This window comes from Antechinus flavipes, chromosome 2 (assembly GCF_016432865.1).
Source record: "Antechinus flavipes isolate AdamAnt ecotype Samford, QLD, Australia chromosome 2, AdamAnt_v2, whole genome shotgun sequence".
Taxonomy (NCBI): domain Eukaryota; kingdom Metazoa; phylum Chordata; class Mammalia; order Dasyuromorphia; family Dasyuridae; genus Antechinus; species Antechinus flavipes.
Genome location: NC_067399.1, coordinates 500125472 through 500144468, shown reverse-complemented (window position 1 = coordinate 500144468; position 18997 = coordinate 500125472). Strand labels below are relative to the sequence as shown.

At 41.0% G+C, this 18997-nt stretch overlaps 1 protein-coding gene across 1 annotated transcript; it reads left to right on the top strand.

Annotated features, from left to right (window-relative positions):
- The first annotated feature begins 14673 nt into the window (after positions 1-14673).
- IER5L (immediate early response 5 like) lies at positions 14674-18727 on the top strand. The gene has a single exon (XM_051980158.1). It carries the CDS (start codon positions 16001-16003, stop codon positions 17183-17185), a length of 1185 nt encoding a protein of 394 aa, XP_051836118.1. The 5' UTR covers positions 14674-16000; the 3' UTR covers positions 17186-18727.
- Positions 18728-18997: the final 270 nt, after the last annotated feature.

Sequence of the window (18997 nt, the reverse complement as noted above, 5' to 3'; positions counted from 1 at the left end):
GAAAAGCAGGGAATGGGCAATAGAAAGAAACAATTACCACTTATTTACCTGGGTTACAAAATCCTGGTGCTATAAGCATTTGTATTTTTTTAAAAAACAAAAACAAAACCTGAGCTCTGCAAACAAGGTAGCAGACAGAAATTTTGTTTTGCAAAAGACATCTGAATTCTAAGCCTCTGAAAATAAAGATGTCTTACCCATCACAAAGCTACCTATAGGTAGCAATGCCATGAGAAGAAGATAGATCTGCCAATTTTCAATCAATTAATCAATCAAAAAGTATTTATTAAGTATGTAATAAATGTATGAAAGTAAAAAATGTATGAAGTACTTCAGGTCATATAAGATTTTCCTTCCCAAAGGTCCTCAATCACTTCCCACTTATTATCTCACTAATTCTGACAAAATATGTGTGTGTTTGTGTGTATGTCTGTGTGTCTTTAAATTATTGGTCTAGGTAAGGAAACAGGTGTTATTGTACCCATTTGTCAGAAAAACGGAGGCAAAGCAAAGGCCTGAAACTGTACCAGGATTAGAAATTATATTGCCTATTTCAGAATCCAATTCTTTTTGTACAGCAAAATAATGGTTTGGACATGTATACTTATTTTGTATTTAATTTATACTTTAATATATTTAACATGTATTGGTCATCCTACCATCTAGGGGAGGGGGAAGGAGTAGAGGGAAGAAGGGGAAAAATTGGAACAAAAGGTTTGGCAATTGTCAATGCTGTAAAATTACCCATGCATATAACTTGTAAATAAAAAAAGCTATTAAAATTTTTTTAAAAGACAATTAAAAAAAAGGAATTATATTGCCCTATTCCCAGTTCTACATTCATTTTTAGTCAACACTACTTCTGATAGTCAAATATAGCTATTGCTTCTGTTTATAGAAACCATCAACTGACCAATTCTTTCTATTTCTGGGACCATTCTACCCAGAACCAGGAGTATCAACAGCACTGAAATAAGGGACATTTTCTTCAAATGCCTTTTCTGCTTACCTAGTGCCTGAGTTCTCTTAGACTAAATCTAGTCCAAGAATATTTGTATGCATAGAAGTAATTCCAAAATATAGAAACTTCAGGAAACTCAGGTTTTGGGAGTCATCTCTACACTGTTACCTCACAAGAATGATTTGTAGGTTTCAGTCCTACCTCCTTTTAAAAATCTTCAGAAATAAAGCTCATGTCATATTAACTCATTTATGACCTTCTTCCATGATCAAAACTAAATTTGATTGTGTTGGGGGAGGGGGGCGGTTTCCCTGGAATTCATCCCTCCTCTAATATCTTTATGCCTTTTTACAACATCAAGATCTATGTGGACACTCGGTTCTCAAAAGTCCCATCCTTAGTCATTAACGGGCATATTAGGCCAAATTCCACTCCCATCCAGTCCTGTCAGCCATGAAGTCCTATGAATACCTATCTCTGACTATTATCCAGGCAGCAAAGAAAACCATCTAAATCCAAATTTATTTGATTTCACAAAAAAATGTCCCCTGCTTCCCCTTCCAGGTCAGAGAAATGGAAACATAATCCTAGACAGAAAGAAAAAAGACTATCATACATTAGATGAGGATGGGAAGAATTTGATAAGTTCTCCTAAAGAGGAAAAAGAAATTGGGAATTGGGATAGGTGAAATCTAAAATAGGTATTTGAAGCTACCAGAAATAAAGGAAATTTTATTTTTCCAACAATTAATAGCAACTCAGTAAATAATTACTTGCATCTACTATGTGAAAGGCCCTGAACTAGGTATTGGTGGGGATGGGATGCAGGTATAGAGACACCTTTCCTGCCTTCAAAGAGTTTACCAGATGCATGTGATATTATTAACTTTCTGTCACTGCAGCTGTTTTAAGCAGAGATTAGATCTGTCAATGACACCTAAGAAAGGAATACTAAATGAGTTGAACAAAATCTTTAGTCAGAATCCAACATCCAGTATCATTTTTCTTAGCCTAGCATCCAAAATATGCTTCAATATGACTCCAACCAACCTCTCCAGCTTTATTTCAAGAAAGTCTCCAACACATGCCCTAAAATCCAGAGTTCGAGGGCCTCTACCACTCACTGTCTCTTAAAAGTCTCCACTTAGTTCAAGGAACTCAAGTCTACCTCTTCCTTTGAACCTTCCCACTTCAGACAGAAATGGATCTTCCCCTCCTTAAATTTCCTATGGCATATGAAAGGGACCTCCTTTTATTATTCTTAATGTTTAATTGGCATTGCTGTCCATTGTGTGGACAGTTCTGGTCCAACTAAAAGAATAAATGCAATGCTTCCACCTTGGTGAGTAGAACTTCTACCAAGGGTTTATGGAAAAATATAACCAAGAAGGCACAAAACCCAAGAAGAGAACATGGAATTTTCAAACTATCAAAAGGAGAGTACATGGTACAAATTAATAGAATTTAGAAGCCAATGGAAAATTTGAAGTTAGTTAATCTAACTCCTTCTCATTTTATAAATAGGGAAAGTGAATCTTACAAAAGTGACCAAGTTTGACCAAGATTACATCAAATATAAATAGCAGAACTCAGAAATCAGATTCAAATCTTTAGGTTCCAAAATCAAGGTGCTTTATAATCCAGTGTTGATAAATTCAAATAGAAAAAGATCTCCGTCACATATTGATCTAGAAAAACATAAATTAACATCATTTATATTGGATTGTATTTTTGTTTATTTTGCTAAACATTTTCAAATTTACATTTTAGTCTGGTCCTTACCATACTCAGGAGTTTCACCTGCTTTTTGACCCTGGGATGAAGAATTTATTTTATGTTACATATGGACTCCTCATCTTCCCTAATAAACTGAAGCTCCTTAAGGACAATAACTTATAATTTTATCTTTATCTTCCCTCCTCTACTATAGTGGCCAATATACATAGTGGGTAACTAATAAATGTTTGTTGAATGGACTTCCCATTAGCTCATTCTCTCTTCCTCTGGCCACTAAATCAGAGAACATATCTGGTTTTGCTCTCCTCTGCCTTTGTCACCACTGTCTATTACTGAGGGTAGCTCCTCTGCCCAGGAAGAGGAGTACCACTAATTAGTTTTGAGCCTGTCTTTCTTGAGCTATGTAAGCCTCAGAAACACAGAGTTTCAAGTTCTGAAGCTTGACTTTGCTAGCAGAAGGTGAATAGAAGAACTTTGCCTATGAGGCATTAGAAAATCATGTTATATTGACCAATGCTGGGGTCTGGCTTAAGGAATGTATTTCCAAAGTATCTGGAGATATATCTATTTTGTGCCAATCAGCTTCAGTGAGATCTCCTTATCTGATGTGAATAAAAATAGACAGGACTTTGCACAGAATAAACCTTTGATAAATAGTTGATAAATTAATGTTTATTGAACTGGGACATATATTTCTGATGAGAAAATAAAAAGAAAGGAAAGAAGAAAGATAGAGCCACACAAGTGACTTTGACATTGATGCAGGATTTAATGATCGACTATATTAAAGATGTAACAACAGAAATAACTTGATTCAACAGCCCTCTGATTATAAATATGAAGTCAGATGTATGCTACTTCAAGATGTTTGTCATTCTCATGGACCTTATCCAGTGGAGTGACTTAATGGAGGAAGAATTCCTATAAAATGGGAAGACTCTCAACTACTGTATGTGGAGAACAGTGGGCCAATAGTATCAAACTCTCCTTAACCAGATCCATAATGATTCAAAAGAATTTGACATAACTAGTCATACAGAAAAAAAATAAACAAGTGAATGGAGGATGTTTATTTTCCAGACTATGATATTCAATTGGAAGAACAGCCCATAGAGCTGGCTCATCAATATATGCTGGGCAGAAATTGCAGCTGGACAGGGGAATTGGACCCAGAATTGAAGAGGAGAAGGAGGATAATGGGCTGGGATACATTGCATTTGAGAAAAATACACTGGGCTTTTAACAGCTCAAAGCTTCTCCCTAAATCAAACACATGTCTTTTCAAGACCAGTATGCTATATTCTGTGATAGACATGCTATCTTCAGTGATGCTAGATGTCTTATACAGCATGAAATGCCAAAGCCTCCAAAGGATTAAAGCTACAGGTTATATAGAGGGCTAGTAAGAGATGCTTAGTAAGGCTGCAGCATATCACCAATATAGAATCGTGCAGGATAAGTAGCATGAAATATAGTAGTGAAGAAAGGAATGAGGTTGTCTGGTAGCCAGGTATGAAGAGTGAGGGTTAGCCAGTAGTTAGCCCATGTACTCAACTGGAATGTACATAATGGTTAAGGCTTCCACTACCTTGAATGGACCTTTCTGTGGTCCACTTAACCCAGAGAAGACAGTCAAGAGCTACAAAGGTTCAGAAGACATAGATGGGTGGTGACCTGCACTACTGTTCACACTGATAAGATCACAGATCCATAGCAAAAGTAAATTGGTAGAGAAGAATTAATGAGTGATGGATTGCATATCTAGGAGATACAGAGCTTTTTTTTTTTTTTTTTTTTTTTGCTACCACTGACCAACTCTTGGGGATTGGGAGATAGAATGAGAGGAAAAGGATCAGCATCATACCTAGAATAATCTCTTGGGATCCCCCAAGACAACTTTGTGGGCAATGCAACCCCCCCAGCCCTTGGCCCAAGTTTATACCCTGCCCTTCAATCTGATCCCTTCTCATTCCCTTTCTTTGGAAAATATATCATCCTGGCTAATTAATACCAATTCCCTTTTCAATCCAATTTAACAAATGCTTATTGAGTGTCTGATATGTTCAGGACTCTGTACAAGAGATATAAGGTTGAAAATCAAAACAGGTCCTCCCTGGAAGGGACACTTCAATGAGGAGAAGACTATGGCTTATATGCAAGAAAAAGCATAATGCAAGGTAGGATGTGATTTAAAAAAAAATACCCCAAGAAATAGAAGAAAGGAGAGGTGCCTTTCAGGAATAAATAAAATGAATTCCTATTGGAATGAATGCATGGAGGCAGGAAAAGACAGAATGGGGGCAGGGAATATGGAAGATACCAGTTTGACTAGAACATTGATCACATGAGAGGAAGTAGTGTGGGAAGGTTAGAAAGGAAGGTTGGAGTCATATTATGGAAAGGTCTTAAATTTTATTACATAGGCAATTGGGAAACTCTAAAGGATTTTGAGCAAGAAAGTGATACAGATAGAGCTGTACCTTAGGAAAATTATTTTGCAGCTGTGCAAAGGGGAAGGGAGAGGCAAAGAGGGAAAGAAAGCAAATCCAAGGAAAAGGTAATGAAAGAAAAAGATAAAAGATGACTGGGTCCTGTCCTAAATGTGGCCCACAATTTACTAAGCTAATAAGGAAAGTTCCAAATAATTATTATACAAAAAAGTCCTAAGAAAACATTTTTTACAATTCAAGGAGCTATTAATGATTAATCTGCTTTCTAGCTTCCATCCCTCTAGTCCATGGTGCCTATAGAAAATTGTGAAAGTGAAATCCTAACAGGAATTGTTAAAAAAAAAGAAAAAAAAAATCTGCCCAGAGATATAAAATAGAGATTGCTAAATTGTTACTCACTGGAATGTCACACAAACAAAACCAAAGATAAAAAAAATAATAATAAAAAATAAAACTCTCAAAACAACGACAAAAACCCTGGTTTGTATTGTGTAAGCAACATTAAATATTCACAACTTAGGAGAGACTGATGGGACTACAAAACATCTTGATGCTTTCCAGCATTAGAACAGATTGCAAGAGTATTTGGATCAGAGAAAGGGGATCTAGGGTGGGTGCTAGGGTAGAGTGGGAGGAGTGAGGAGAGGAGTGCACTGGGCTTGAGTGAAAGGTCTAGTTGGCAGAACTGATTAAAGGGATAGGGTGGGGAGGAATAGAGGAAGGAATCAAAGATGAGAGAGATAAATAAGCTCATAAACAAGGGATGAAAACAACCTCTTTAGCTGGCTTAGAATCGAAGATGCTTCGAATGCAGAGACTAAGATTCTGAGATCCTGAAAGGCCTTCACAGACTCATTCTCTGGGAATTCTTCCTCTCCCCAGAGTCCCAGACAACCCCAGTTTTATAGAGGAGGTATCCAGAGGGACAGGAAGCAGGATTAGAATAAGAAGACTGGACTTTCAGGACCGCAGCCGAATCTCTGTCCTTTGTAAGAAAAACCTGGCAGCAATTCAGCCTGCCCCCCTCCTCAATTGGCAGAAACTATTCTTCCATTGGGAGAAAGAAAACCACAAGGTTTTTAATGCCTCTTCTGCAGACCCAGGTTGGGTAAGAGCTACAGGGTTATATCAGAATTTCCTTCCAGGCTACAATGTTGGCCAGATCAGGCAATCAGGCAAGGTAGGGTTCTAAGACATTTGTCAATAAGTATTTATATTTTTAAAAATCAATTCAAAAAGGGAAACAGCACAGTGTAATGGAAAGTAGTCTTGGAGTGAAAAGAGCTGAATTCAAATCCTAGTTCTGACACTTATAAGTTGTGTGAACTGAGCAAGTCATAGTCTCTCTGGTCCTCAGTTTCCACACATGCAAATAAAGAGTAATGTTGGATTGTCTATTTCATAGGGTTGTTATGAGGAAAGTACCTTGTAAATCTCAATGTACTATGGAAATATGAACATTAATATTAGTTCATAGAAGGGACTGAGCTTGGTCCTGCTTGACCTTCAGCTTTCCAGTACACTATGGTGAAAATCTGAGTCTTCTGCCATTGATTTGTGTCACCTTAGGCAAGCTACTGGTTTGTTTGTTTTTCTAATCAGTTTTTAAAGTTTGTTTCTTTCTTTGTAAAATAAGCATAATAATATTTCCTCTGACCCTTTTGCAAGGCTATTGTGATCCTCAAATGAAATATAATATTTAAAAGCACCACACAAACCAAAGGTGGTAGTATTATTAACAAGGGTTTATGTATTGAATTGTTAGGGAAAGCCAGACAGGAGGAGAAGAGGATGGAGTCAAGTGCTAAATGGTGTAACAAGTGTTAAGAGTTTGTGTAAATAGATCAAGACAGAGGGAACAACCTATTGGAAAGGGCACTGGGGGTTCCAATCATTCCTGTCATTGTGTGACTTTGGTACTTAACCATTCATTCTCATTTTTCTCAATTGTAAAATGAAGGAATTAGACTAGATGATTTTTAAGTTCTAAATCTCTGATTCTATGAGCTGGTGAATTCTAGCTGATTAGAGCAAAGAGAAAACCTCTATAGAGGTACATCTTCACATCCACATCTACAATGGCCAAATTCACCCCAAAGTTTCCTCTTTTATCTCCTTATCTGGGTCCAACATAATCTAAAGAAAATCCAATTCGGTCAACAAGCATATTTATGAAATGCCTACTGCCCATTTATGCCAGGCCCTGTGCTAAATGTTGGGGATACAAAGAGAAGCAAAAGACAGCCCCTGCCCTCACAGAGTTCACAATGTAATGGGGGAGACAATAAGCAAACAAATATACAAATAAGCTGTATACAACATAGGATATAAAGGAAATAATTAACAGAGGGAAACACTAGAATTAAAAAGGGTTGGGGAAGGTTTTCTGTAGATGGTGGGACTTTAATTGGGATAAGCCAGGAGGAGGAGATAAGAAAGGAGAGCATTCCCCACATGGGGGACAGCCAGAGAGAATACCAGAGCCATGAGATGGAATGTCTGGGAATGAGGTAGGGAAGAATAAGTACTAAGAGAGGAGACTGTTTCCTTCACCGGGTAAAGGGAGGGGGAAGAGGCTTTCCCCTTCCAAAGAGTAGCGTTAGGATTTCATGTGGGGAGAGGTTGCTCACTAGAACTACTGGAGACCTAGGCTCTGGTATCTCACTGTATTGGGAGCAAAGGTCTCTACTAAGTAAGTTATAAGAATTCTTAGCCAGGAAGCATAGATACTCTCCTTTCCCTCCCCTAACTCCACCCTCTCCCTCCCACTCTTCAGATACATTCAGAGATTAACTCTTGCCAAACTGGATTAACCTTTCTCAGGCTGGACAACTGGAAAATCTGATACCTCCTAGTGAAATTAGGATAGATAGGTAGGTAAGTAGGTAGGTAGGTAGGCAGGCAGGCAGGCAGATAGATAGATAGATAGATAGATAGATAGATAGATAGATAGATAGATAGATAGATAGATAGATAGATAGATAGATAGATAAAGTCTATAGACTTGTCTATATATAATGTATGGGTATGTGTGTATTCAATAAATGGAAAGCTCTCTTCACTTTAATAATAACCTATTTATGAAATTTTCAAGGCATTTCCATTTGATCTTTACTACAACCCTTCTACAAAGGCAAAGCAGGTATTACATCTCTATTAGAACTACTACTGTTCTTTTAAACATAGATACCCAAAGATGTGATTCAACTTGATTAAAACAATTCAGCCAGCGAACAGCAAAGCTGGGGGCGAAGACTCTGTTCTCCTGACTCCTAATCCCAGGCTTTTTCTATTAGATCACAATAAGACACCACTTTCTAGAGAACTTCCTTCACATTCCCTCACTCCCTAAAATTCATTTATTCCATAGTTCTATTATACACGGAGCTAAGTGCTGGAGATTACGGAGACATAAAAAAAAGTCCAAAATGTGGTCACTGCCCTGAATTATTTTATCTAGTAAGGAAGACAAAGTACGTAGGTAATATCTATAATACATAGCAGATTCCAGAGGGGAGTGTGGATTCCAAGGTATAAGGGAAAGTTAGGTGAGGCTCCCTCAAAGAGGGAACCGGTTTTTGAGGGTTTTCTTTATCCCCCAACCTGGAGCTCTGGGTCTGAACGGAGACAAGAGAACAAAGAAATGGATTTTTCAGTCCTTCTAGACCCTAGAGAACCACAGGAAATGTGATGCCCTGTTTTCCTCTCCATCTTTTAGTGCACAAACCATATTTTCTCCTCCTCCTGAATTCCCCACAGTACCTATCAAAGGTCTAGGCCTACGGCTGACATTCAGTGGACAATTGTTGGTTGAATCATTAACTCCCAAAATCTGTCAGGTAGTGCTAGAAAAAAATCTGATGAATGCTATCTACTCTGGGAGCTGCCCAAGGCTCCCCAAATCAAACTTCTCATATACTTCCAAATTCCAATCAGCAGTCAGTCCTACTCCTAATTACAGTATAATATTGGGTTTTTGCTTTGGTCCCCAAATCAAAATTTGTGAAAGTGGAGAGCTCAAGCTGAAAAAAGGCAGGAGGCCTCAACAGTGACCCCTGTAGACAACAGAGCAGTTTCCAAAGGGCCTGAGCAAGAGCTGTCTTTTGTCAAAAGGTGCAGTCACACTGCAAGGGGACACAGTAGGGAGTAGAAGAGGCAGAAGGAGCTCAAAGCTAAAAAAGAATAGTCTAATTTTTCATCCTTCCATCTGCTCGGTTATCAGAAAAGGTTCTGTAAGGATAGCAGAAGTAAGGGCATTGCTGTGTGGGAACTGAACAGGTCTGTTTCTCTGGCCCCAATTTAGAGAAAATTGAGAGTTTAAGACTCTGGGCTCTGTCACTAACTCACTAGGAACCTTTGGAGTAGCCATTTTCCACTCTCTGGGCCTTGGTTTCCTTGGCTATAGAGTTCCTTTCAAATCTAACAATCTCCAACTCACAATGATAATAATAATAATAATGACTAGCATGTGTATAGTGTTTTAAGTTTGAAAAATGCTTGAAAAAATATTATTTTATTTGATTCACAACAAGGCTGTCAGAATGAGAATTTAGTTGACAACTCTGTCATCAATCAGGGAATTTGATTTGGGGAATGCTGGTCAGCACCTAGAGTAGGTCACCCATATCCTCTCTGACATATCCTCTCTTGCACTTTGGGCATTAATAATTCAACCAACAATTATTCATTGACTATGTGAAGTTGCAGTGAATAGTGCTATTACCTCCATCTAATAGATGAGAAAACATGTTTTGAAAGGTAGTGATTTCCTCAGGGTGACACAGGTAGTAACTGTGAAGGATGAGATTTTAATCCAGGTCTTTCTGTCTCTTAAGAGCATCACTCTTTTCATTATTTTATTCAGCATGTTTGGTTTTTTTAATCTGAAAATAAGAGAACTAGATTAGATAACTCTCTTAGGTTCTGCCCTTTTTAGCTGGAATGTCCTTCTTCTTTTCTGTCCAAATCCTACTCTTCTTTAAAGGTCCAGCTGACCTTCCTCCAATTTACTCTTGTTGTTCATTCTCTTTGTGACCTGTATGAGGTTTTACTGGCAAACACATTGAATGAAATAGTTTGCCATTTCCTTCTCCAGTGGATTAAGGCAAATAGGTTAAGTGACTTTTCCAGGGTCACATACTAATGCCTGTGGCAGAATTTGAACTTGTGTCTTTCTGACTCCAGGTCCAGCATTCAACTCACTGAGCCACCTAGCTGCCTCCATAAATAGGAGAGAATTAAACTAGAATACTATACTATTTCCTCAACCCCTCCTCTCTTAGGATACCTAAGTATCCTAAAAGGCTAACCTCATTCCCCAAAGGAAGTCCAAATAAACAAGTCCTGCCTTTTACTTTAGAAGATACTTTCTCACCTGGACTTCATATTATGGAGTTGACTAAAATCTGGTCTTTTCCATTTCCATTCTATAAGCCTGAGATGATAAACTCTACTCATACCCATTTTTTCCATCATTCACTGCAAGAATCCCAATAGTTAAGAACTTAAAAAAAAATACTACTTAGGCAAGTATTTTCTTACAAAAGACAACACGAAAGGCAACCCCTACTATATCCCCAAGCTCCATCCAACCCCCCAAAAAAACCTTACAAAAGGTAGGTGCTTATTTAATCAGCTCCATTTGCTCGGGCACTATATATCCTTCACATCCTCAAGAATAAGAGATGATGATGAAAGGAGGGTCTAGGACCCAGAATGGATTTTCTGCTCTGAAATCAAGATAAGGAAATCTGTTCCACAAAATCAAAAGACAGAGATGCAGCATGTCAGAACTTCCCAAAAAGCAAAATAAAATAGTGATGCCAGAAGTAGTCTCCCAACAATTCTATAAGGAGTACTTCAGGATCAGAGTAGAATGAAGATGGAAGATTAGTGCTGTTCAACTCTATTTAAAAAAAAAAAGTTATTTATTGAGTACCTACTATGTGTCCAGAATTATCCCAAGCACTTAACTCCAGAAGCTTCAAGATAAAAATAGAGAATTTGCTCTGATTTTCTTTTTTTAAAAGATGGGAAAAGGGGAAGAAAACGGCATAGTCCTTTGGATAGAAAATACCCTAACCTGAAAGCCAAAATGCTTATTGGGTTCAAGTCTTTGTTCTGTTTCTACTTTATTTGAATATACTTAAAAGTGAAGTAAAATTTTCTGAAATCTATAGTTATAGCATTGTTTCAGATTGTAAAACTGAACAATTTCTCTGTAACTCAGAATTGAGTTTTGATCCCTGGACCCAACAATATTTATAATAATTTACATTTAAATGGCATTCTAACTTTTATAGAGTACTCTCTGCCCATAACACTGTGAGGTACTATTATAAGTATGTAATCTCCATTTTGTATATAAGGAAACAGGTTTGGAAAGATAAAGTGACATATCCAAGTTCCCATAATTAGTAAATAGTGGAAGCAGGATTCAAACCCATCAATGTTATTTCCACTGTACCAGTTATCTTAGTAGATTAACTTTAGGAGAACTTAAACAAATGTTTTCACTTTTTTTCCTATGCCTCTCCATGATCCTACCTATAAAACAAGTGTATCTGACCCTATCAGAAGTGTTTTGAGGGTTAATATAATTCACACATACAAACTTAATAGTATTTTATTTTTTTCAATTACATGTAAAGATAGTTTTCAACATTCACTTTTACAAGATTTTGAGTTCCAAAAAAATTTTTTTCTCTCTCTCTCTCCCTCCCCTCTCTCTCCTTTTTCCAAGAGGACAAGCAATCTGATATAGGTTATTCATGTACAATCATTTTAAACATATTTTCATATTAGTCATGTTGTACAAGAAGAATCAGAACAAAAATGGAAAACCACAAAAAAAGGGAAGAAAATGAAAATATAACTTGGATCTGAATCCAGACTCTAGATGTGAATAGCATTGTTCTTTCTTTAAAGGTGGATAGCAGTTTTTCCATCATGAGTCTTTTGAAATTGTCTTAGATCATTGTAGTTAATATACTTTTTCAACTCTGATATAGATAGAAGGAAGAAGGTAAAGGTATATTTTTATTTCTATGTGCATCACAATGTGAAGTATCTTATAGTAAAAAGAACACTGGATTAGGATTCAAGTGAAACTGTTTCGATTTCTTTACCGCTAAAATGAGCACTTTGGTATAGGTGACCTCTAAGTTACCTTTCACCACTCACAGTCAACATTCTGAGTGCTTCCAATGTTCTAAGTTTTAGATTAAAAGATGCCTTACAACCCTAATACTCTAAATTTTGTATTTTATGGTCCTTTCTAGTTTGGAAATTCTACATTCTACATTCTACATTCTACATTATATGATTTTTTTGCACACCACACCAGCGTGTCCCTTTCTCAAGTGCAAAAGAGGACCTATGGTTTCTCCTCTCCTTTTTCTCCCTCCCCTTCTCTCTCTCTCTCTTCTTTCCAACTCCCTCACTATCCAAATATCATGTTTCCCCTGAAGTTTTACTTCTGCACATCTGCCTTATGTTCATCTGTATCCATAAATCATTTATATCATTCTAATTTATTATTAGACTGGGTTAAAGTGGGAAGTCTCTATGGTACAGCATGGTGATGCCCCCAAAGCGGAGCTGCCTCCTGGGGTAGCCTAGAGAATTTCCTCCCTTCCTCCTTCTCTAGTGTAGATCAGTTGTTGAAGAAACCCAAATTAAGAAGCAAGTTTCACTAGCATGAAATATAACTGCTAGAAGACCAGAAGTTCAAAAGAAATTGAGAAAACAAAAGAAACTAACCTAAGTTCAAAGTAAGAGGACAAAGTATTACCTTTGCTGAGGAATAATTTGCTTTTGGGGACAAAAGAATTTAAGCATGGACATTTAATTTCTACTTTGAATTAATATCTCTCTTTTTATTGCTCTGTCAGAGAGTAAAAATAGACTGGAAAATGAAGGAATGGGACCATTGACTCACCAAATACTTTTTTCTTGTCTCAGTCTACCTCTTTTAAGTAAAATTCAGGATATTCCCTTAGCCTGTTTGTGTTGAAAGGCTAATATTTCACAAGTGGCATACTCTTGAATTTATATCATTGACTTAACCCTTGTCAAAAATAATCTTGCAGATAATCTTGTAAGAAATTATGTAAAAAACGATCTTGGGGGGAAATGGAAAAGCTTGCTTGAAATAACAAAGAGCAGAACCAAGAAAATATTGTATACAATAACTGCAATATTGCTCAAAGAAAAACCATGAATGGGATGCGGGAAAACTGGGACACTGATGCATTGTTGGTGGAGTTGTGAACAAGTCCAATCATTCTGGAGAGCAATCTGGAATTATGCCCAAAAAGTTATCAAACTGTGCATACCCTTTGATCCAGCAGTGCTACTACTGGGCCTATATCCCAAAGAGATACTAAAGAAGGGAAAGGGGCCTGTATATGCAAGAATGTTTGTGGCAGCCCTGTTTGTAGTGGCCAGAAACTGGAAAATGAATGGATGCCCATCAATTGGAGAATGGCTGGGTAAATTGTGGCATATGAACGTTATGGAATATTATTGTTCTGTAAGAAATGACCAGCAGGATGAATACAGAGAGTCTTGGAGAGACTTACATGAACTGATGCTGAGTGAAATGAGCAGAACCAGGAGATCATTATATATGTCAACAATAATACTGTATGAGGATGTATTCTGATGGAAGTGGATTTCTTCGACAAAGACAAGATCTAATTCAGTTCCAATTGATCAATGATGGACAGAAACAGCTACACCCAGAGAAGGAACACTGGGAAATGAATGTGGACTACTTGCACTTTTGTTTGTCTTCTCAGGTTATTTTTTACCTTCTGAATCCAATTCTTCTTGTACAACAAGAGAACTGTACAGTTCTGCACACATATATTGTACTTATGATATACTATAACATATTTAACATGTATAAGACTGCTTGCCATTTAGGGGAGGGGATGGAAGGAGGGAAGGGAAAAGTCGAAACAGAAGCGAGTGCAAGGGATAATGTAAAAAATTACCCATGCATAGGTACTGTCAATAAAAAGTTATAATCAAAAAAAGGAAAGGAAAAAAAAAAACCCATGAATGACCCAATTATTTTGAGTATTGTGTGTGCGTGTGTGAGAGAGAGACAGAGAGACAGAGAGAAGAAAGAGAAGGAGGGAGGGAGAGAATGGGAGGGAGAGTTTAGAAATTAAAATATAATAAAAAACAATTAAGTTAAAAAAAATTTTTTTAATCTCTGGGTCTCAATTTTTCCCATTTGCAAAATGGTGGAGGCATCTTCTCACTATGGATTCTCAGAGGTCACTCTCTGAAATAGTAGAAATTGGAGACTAAGGTAATAAATAGATGTTCTGGACTAAAATTATCAAACCAGAAACCTTTAAAAGGTTTCTGTGGTTTCTATCTTGTGAGTGACATAAAATGACACTGGTCTGGAAGAGAAACTTTCCTAATGCACCTATAGGACCTTAGTCTACAGAAGACCTTCACTGCTCCTGTTTCCTTATCTGTCGAATTAAAGTCTTTTTTAGCTCTAAGACAAGTTCTCTTACTTTGAACCAAAGTTGGGTCCTCCTGTTTTCTCAACTCTTTTGTTTACTGGGCTGCTTGGATCCCATATAAGATGAAAGCTTCGTGTGTCCAAGTTAATGGGAAGGGTCAGGGTTGAAAATGGACTGTGTATGCATAGGGTCTGAGAGGAAGGGGAGGAGGAAACTCCATTGGAGAGATTTGAAGTGATGGTGGCTGAGACATGGAAAGCAGTCTGCAACAGGAAAGGCCGTTTGGGATAAGAAAAGGTCCATAGGATGAGAATAAAGGGGAGAAGTCAGGGAAGAAACTGGATGAAGCCCTTGAGCCAACCTCACACGCTAGGAGAGCTTTGAGAGAAACCCAAACCTGTGCGAGCTTCAGCCTGTGCGGGTGTCAAGAGAGGCAGCGCTGAGGGGCAGGTCACGTGCCCATAGGCGGGAACCTACTCCTGAGGAGAACGCGAGAAATGGCGCGCGAGCACACCTGCCGCAGGTGAGACTGAGCGGTAGGGAAGGGGAGGAGCCGTCGCGCAGGTGAGCGCTCTGTACTACTCCATGGGGAGCCGGAGGGCTGCGTCGCGGAAGAGAAGGGAAGAATAGCAGTGGCTTTGTTTCTCTTTGTTTATTTTCGCAACCGGAGGAGCACGGAGAGGTTGGGGGTGTGTCTCTTACAGCCACTGCGGTCCTGGATAAGGGGCAGCTGCAGGTTCAGCCTTCCGGGCTCCGGCAGCTCCACAGCCCTCTCTCCTGAGAACATTCCAGGCAGCGCTGACTGCGGCGCCGGCAGCGGCCCTGGGTCCGTTCGTTATTTGAATAGGACAAAGGAACCGCCTTGGTCTGATTGGACGGACGGACGAGTCTGGGGCGGGCAGCCCCTGTCACTCCGACCGCGACTGGGGCTCTGGTTGGCCTGGGGAGCGAGAGGCGGGGCGCTGGCGTTCGGATAAATAGCGGGGGTTGGGGCCGGCGAAGGCTCATTGCTTTGCGCGGTCGGGTTCGGACGGGGCGCGCAGTGGGGATGGTGGCAGCGCCTATCCGAGTGATGTCGACCCGCTGAACGGAGACTCCCCTTTCCTTTTCCTCCTTCTTCCACATCGCTGCAGCGAGCTGTGGAAGCAGCCATCCCCACCCTTTGCCCACAGCTTCCCACCCCTCCCCACCCTTTGCCCACAGCTTCCCACCCCTCCCCAAGTCCCCCATCGCTATCTCTTCCAACCTCGCTCTCCCCACCAAGTCTCCCCGGTGCCCGCGCCGCGCGGTGCTGTGCGTGTCTATGCGCCCGGCGGTGGCAGGAGGCGGTGGCGGCTGGTGGTGCTGAGTCCCTCCGGAGGAGTATGGAGTGCGCCCTGGACGCTCAGAGCCTCATCACCATCTCTCTGCGGAAGATCCATAGCTCGCGGACCCAGCGCGGTGGCATTAAGCTGCACAAGAACCTCTTGGTCTCCTACGTGCTCCGCAACGCGCGGCAGCTCTACCTGAGCGAGCGCTACGCCGAACTCTACCGTCGGCAGCAGCACCCATACTCGGGCGGTGGCGGCATGATGATGAGCTCCACGGGTGAAATGGCCGAGTTCAGCCCTCTCCAACTTCCCGGGGACCCGGAGGAACGGGATCCGGGAGCCCGGCAGCAACTACACCAGCTTCATCAGCTCCACCTCCACCACCAGCAGCAGCTGCAACAGCACCGGAGCTGCGCCGCCGGGGCGCCCGCGGGAGGAGCTAGCGGAGGCGGGGGCGCTGGGGAGCTGTTGGAGCCCGTGTGCGCTGCGCTCTTGCCCGGCGCGCACCACCGGGAGGAGACCTTGGCGCTCCAGCCGAACCCTTCCCCACAGCAACAGCCGCCGCCGCCTCCAGCCTTGTGTACCCGGGACCCTTCCTCCAATCCTTCCTCTTCCTCTTCCGTCGCTGCTTCTTCTGCTGTTTCCTCCACCACTGCCTCCCCCGGCTTCTACCGGAGCGGTGGTTGCTGCGCCCCGGGCGGCGTATACCCGCTCACCTCGGACTTCGGTGGCAGCCCGCTCCCGGTGGCTGGGGGAAGTCTACACTGTAGCAGTCAGACCACCGTCCTGGACCTAGACACTCACGTGGTGACTACAGTGGAGAACGGCTACTTGCACCAAGACTGCTGCGTTTCGGCGCAGTGCCCCTGCTGCTGCGGCGGCGGGCAGGGCGCCCCGGGACTGGGCCCCGCAGTGCCGGCCCCGACCGCGCTGCCAGGCACCAAGCGCAAGTACTACCCTGGACAGGAGGAAGAGGAGGAGGGAGGGGAACTGGGGGGAGATCCCCCCGGGGGCGGGCCCCCTTTTACCCCTTGCAAGCGTGCCCGCTTTGAGGACTTTTGCCCAGAGTCGTCCCCGGACACTTCCAACATATCAAACTTGATCTCGATTTTTGGCTCGGGATTCACTGGGCTAGTGAGCCGGCAGCCGGACTCGGAGCAGTCTCTGAACGGGCAGTTGTGCAGCAAGCAGGCTCTGGCCAGTCTGGGAGCCTGGACTCGGGCCATCGTGGCCTTCTAGGGACCAGGGGAGCTTGGGATAGACAGTGCCCGGCCACAGTTAGGGGTGCGGGAACAGTGGGAGACAAAAGACTAGGGGAAATGGGGGAAAGAGGGGAGGGGGTGCCTGGGGAGTTATGGGGTGTTCTGTGGGGGAGGAGGGGAGACAGCTAATGTTTTATAAATTGTAAAATAAAAAATGTAAGATCTTGGACTTTATTTTTGCAGAGATAAAAAGCGCCTATTTAAATATTCTTTGTGTTTATCTTTCTCTTTTTAATTGTATCGATTGCAATGGTGAACGGTGGAGGAGGCAGCCACGTGAGGCGAGGGCTGCTTGCTGTAAGAGGAAATTTGGGGGGAAAGATGGGTTACAATCTCTGCTCGGAGGCCAAAAACTCTGCTTAGGTTCTGGTGTTGACCCCGGTTAAGGGGAGTGCCTGGCTTACCCTTAGGGGCACTCCAGTTAAGGGAGAAATGGAGGGAAGATTTATCATATCCCTGGAAGGATTAGTGTCTGATCAATTCCACATCAAAGCTGTCAGTTCTTTAAACTGAATTCAAGAATCAGCTGAGGGAACTGTACTGGAAGAGTAAGAGGTGGATCTTAAAAAAAAAATTTTCCCCTCTTGAAAAAATTTGGTCCAAAAAGGAAAAATTAGAGAAAGAGGAATAGCTTGAGGAAGGCTTCCATTTAGTCTATGCTTCCATTCCTGGCCAGCCTTTGACTCTAGATGGATCGCTAGCATTTTCAAAAGGAAGGCAGAAATAAAAATATTTCAACTTTTTAATGCTATTTTTAAAACACCCTCCCTCCCAATCTTTATGTGTACTCCTTTCTTCCTTCCCTCCCTTCCTCCACAACTGTAATTCTGGGGGAAATAAGCAGAGGGGCTTCAGTCTTCTCTGACCTTAGTTCTTTTGCAGAAATCTTTGAACCCTCCCATGAGCTGGACACTGTGTTTGGGGGGGAGGGGGGGTAATCCAATGGAGGGCATGTAAACTAAACTACATTTCCCATCATGCACAGCACTAAGGCCTTTTCTTTAGACTTAATTTTCATTCAATAAGGGAAGGGAGGAAACTTATCCCTTCACCTTGATCTGTAACTCATTCATCCTCTCTCACCCTCCATGGGGAAGCCAGGAAAAGTAGTCGACTTAGAACTTTTTTTTCTTTTAACCAAGTCTCTGGTCAAATGTGGTGTGTGTGTTTATTAAAGTTTCAGTGTTCTGGTTTGAGCCTTCAATCGGATTTCATAAAACCAGCATCCTTTGGTCTTGTGAGGAGTACTGTCCTGTAGTCTTCAGATATGTATCAATATTTTTTTGGTTTAGTTTAAAGACCTTTTGTTGTAAAAAGGTGGGTTTCTGGGCAGCCTGTCTTACAGGCCACACTCTCCACTGTGTGTCCTCACCCAAAAGTTGCTAGTTTGACACACATTCCCTTCACTGCCCTCTTTGTTTGTATCCTTGTATTTTGTGCATATGAAATTGTATATCACCGGGTAAAACTGTTCAGATTATTTGTTTAAATTTATAATCTTAATAAAAAGTCAATTATATGATGGCTATGCTTTTTTCTTCAGGGATATTTGGGGGAAGGGAAAATCAGAGTTGAGGTAGAAGTCTTGGAAAAGGCTACCCAAATCTTCTCACCTCAGAGTATCTGAGAGCTAACCATACATCCAAGGAAGGCTTGGTTTTACGCATAAAGAGTGCAGGAATGACTCCACTAAGAACCTTATTCCTGCTTTCTCTCCTTCCCATTCCCTTCTTCCCCCAGTATCTAATATTGAAATGTCAGGGTTGAAGGGGACCTTGGCATCTAATTC

Bases quoted from the DNA above. Each gene is read 5' to 3' on its own strand.
- IER5L (XM_051980158.1), top strand. From the start codon at position 16,001: ATGGAGTGCGCCCTGGACGCTCAGAGCCTCATCACCATCTCTCTGCGG.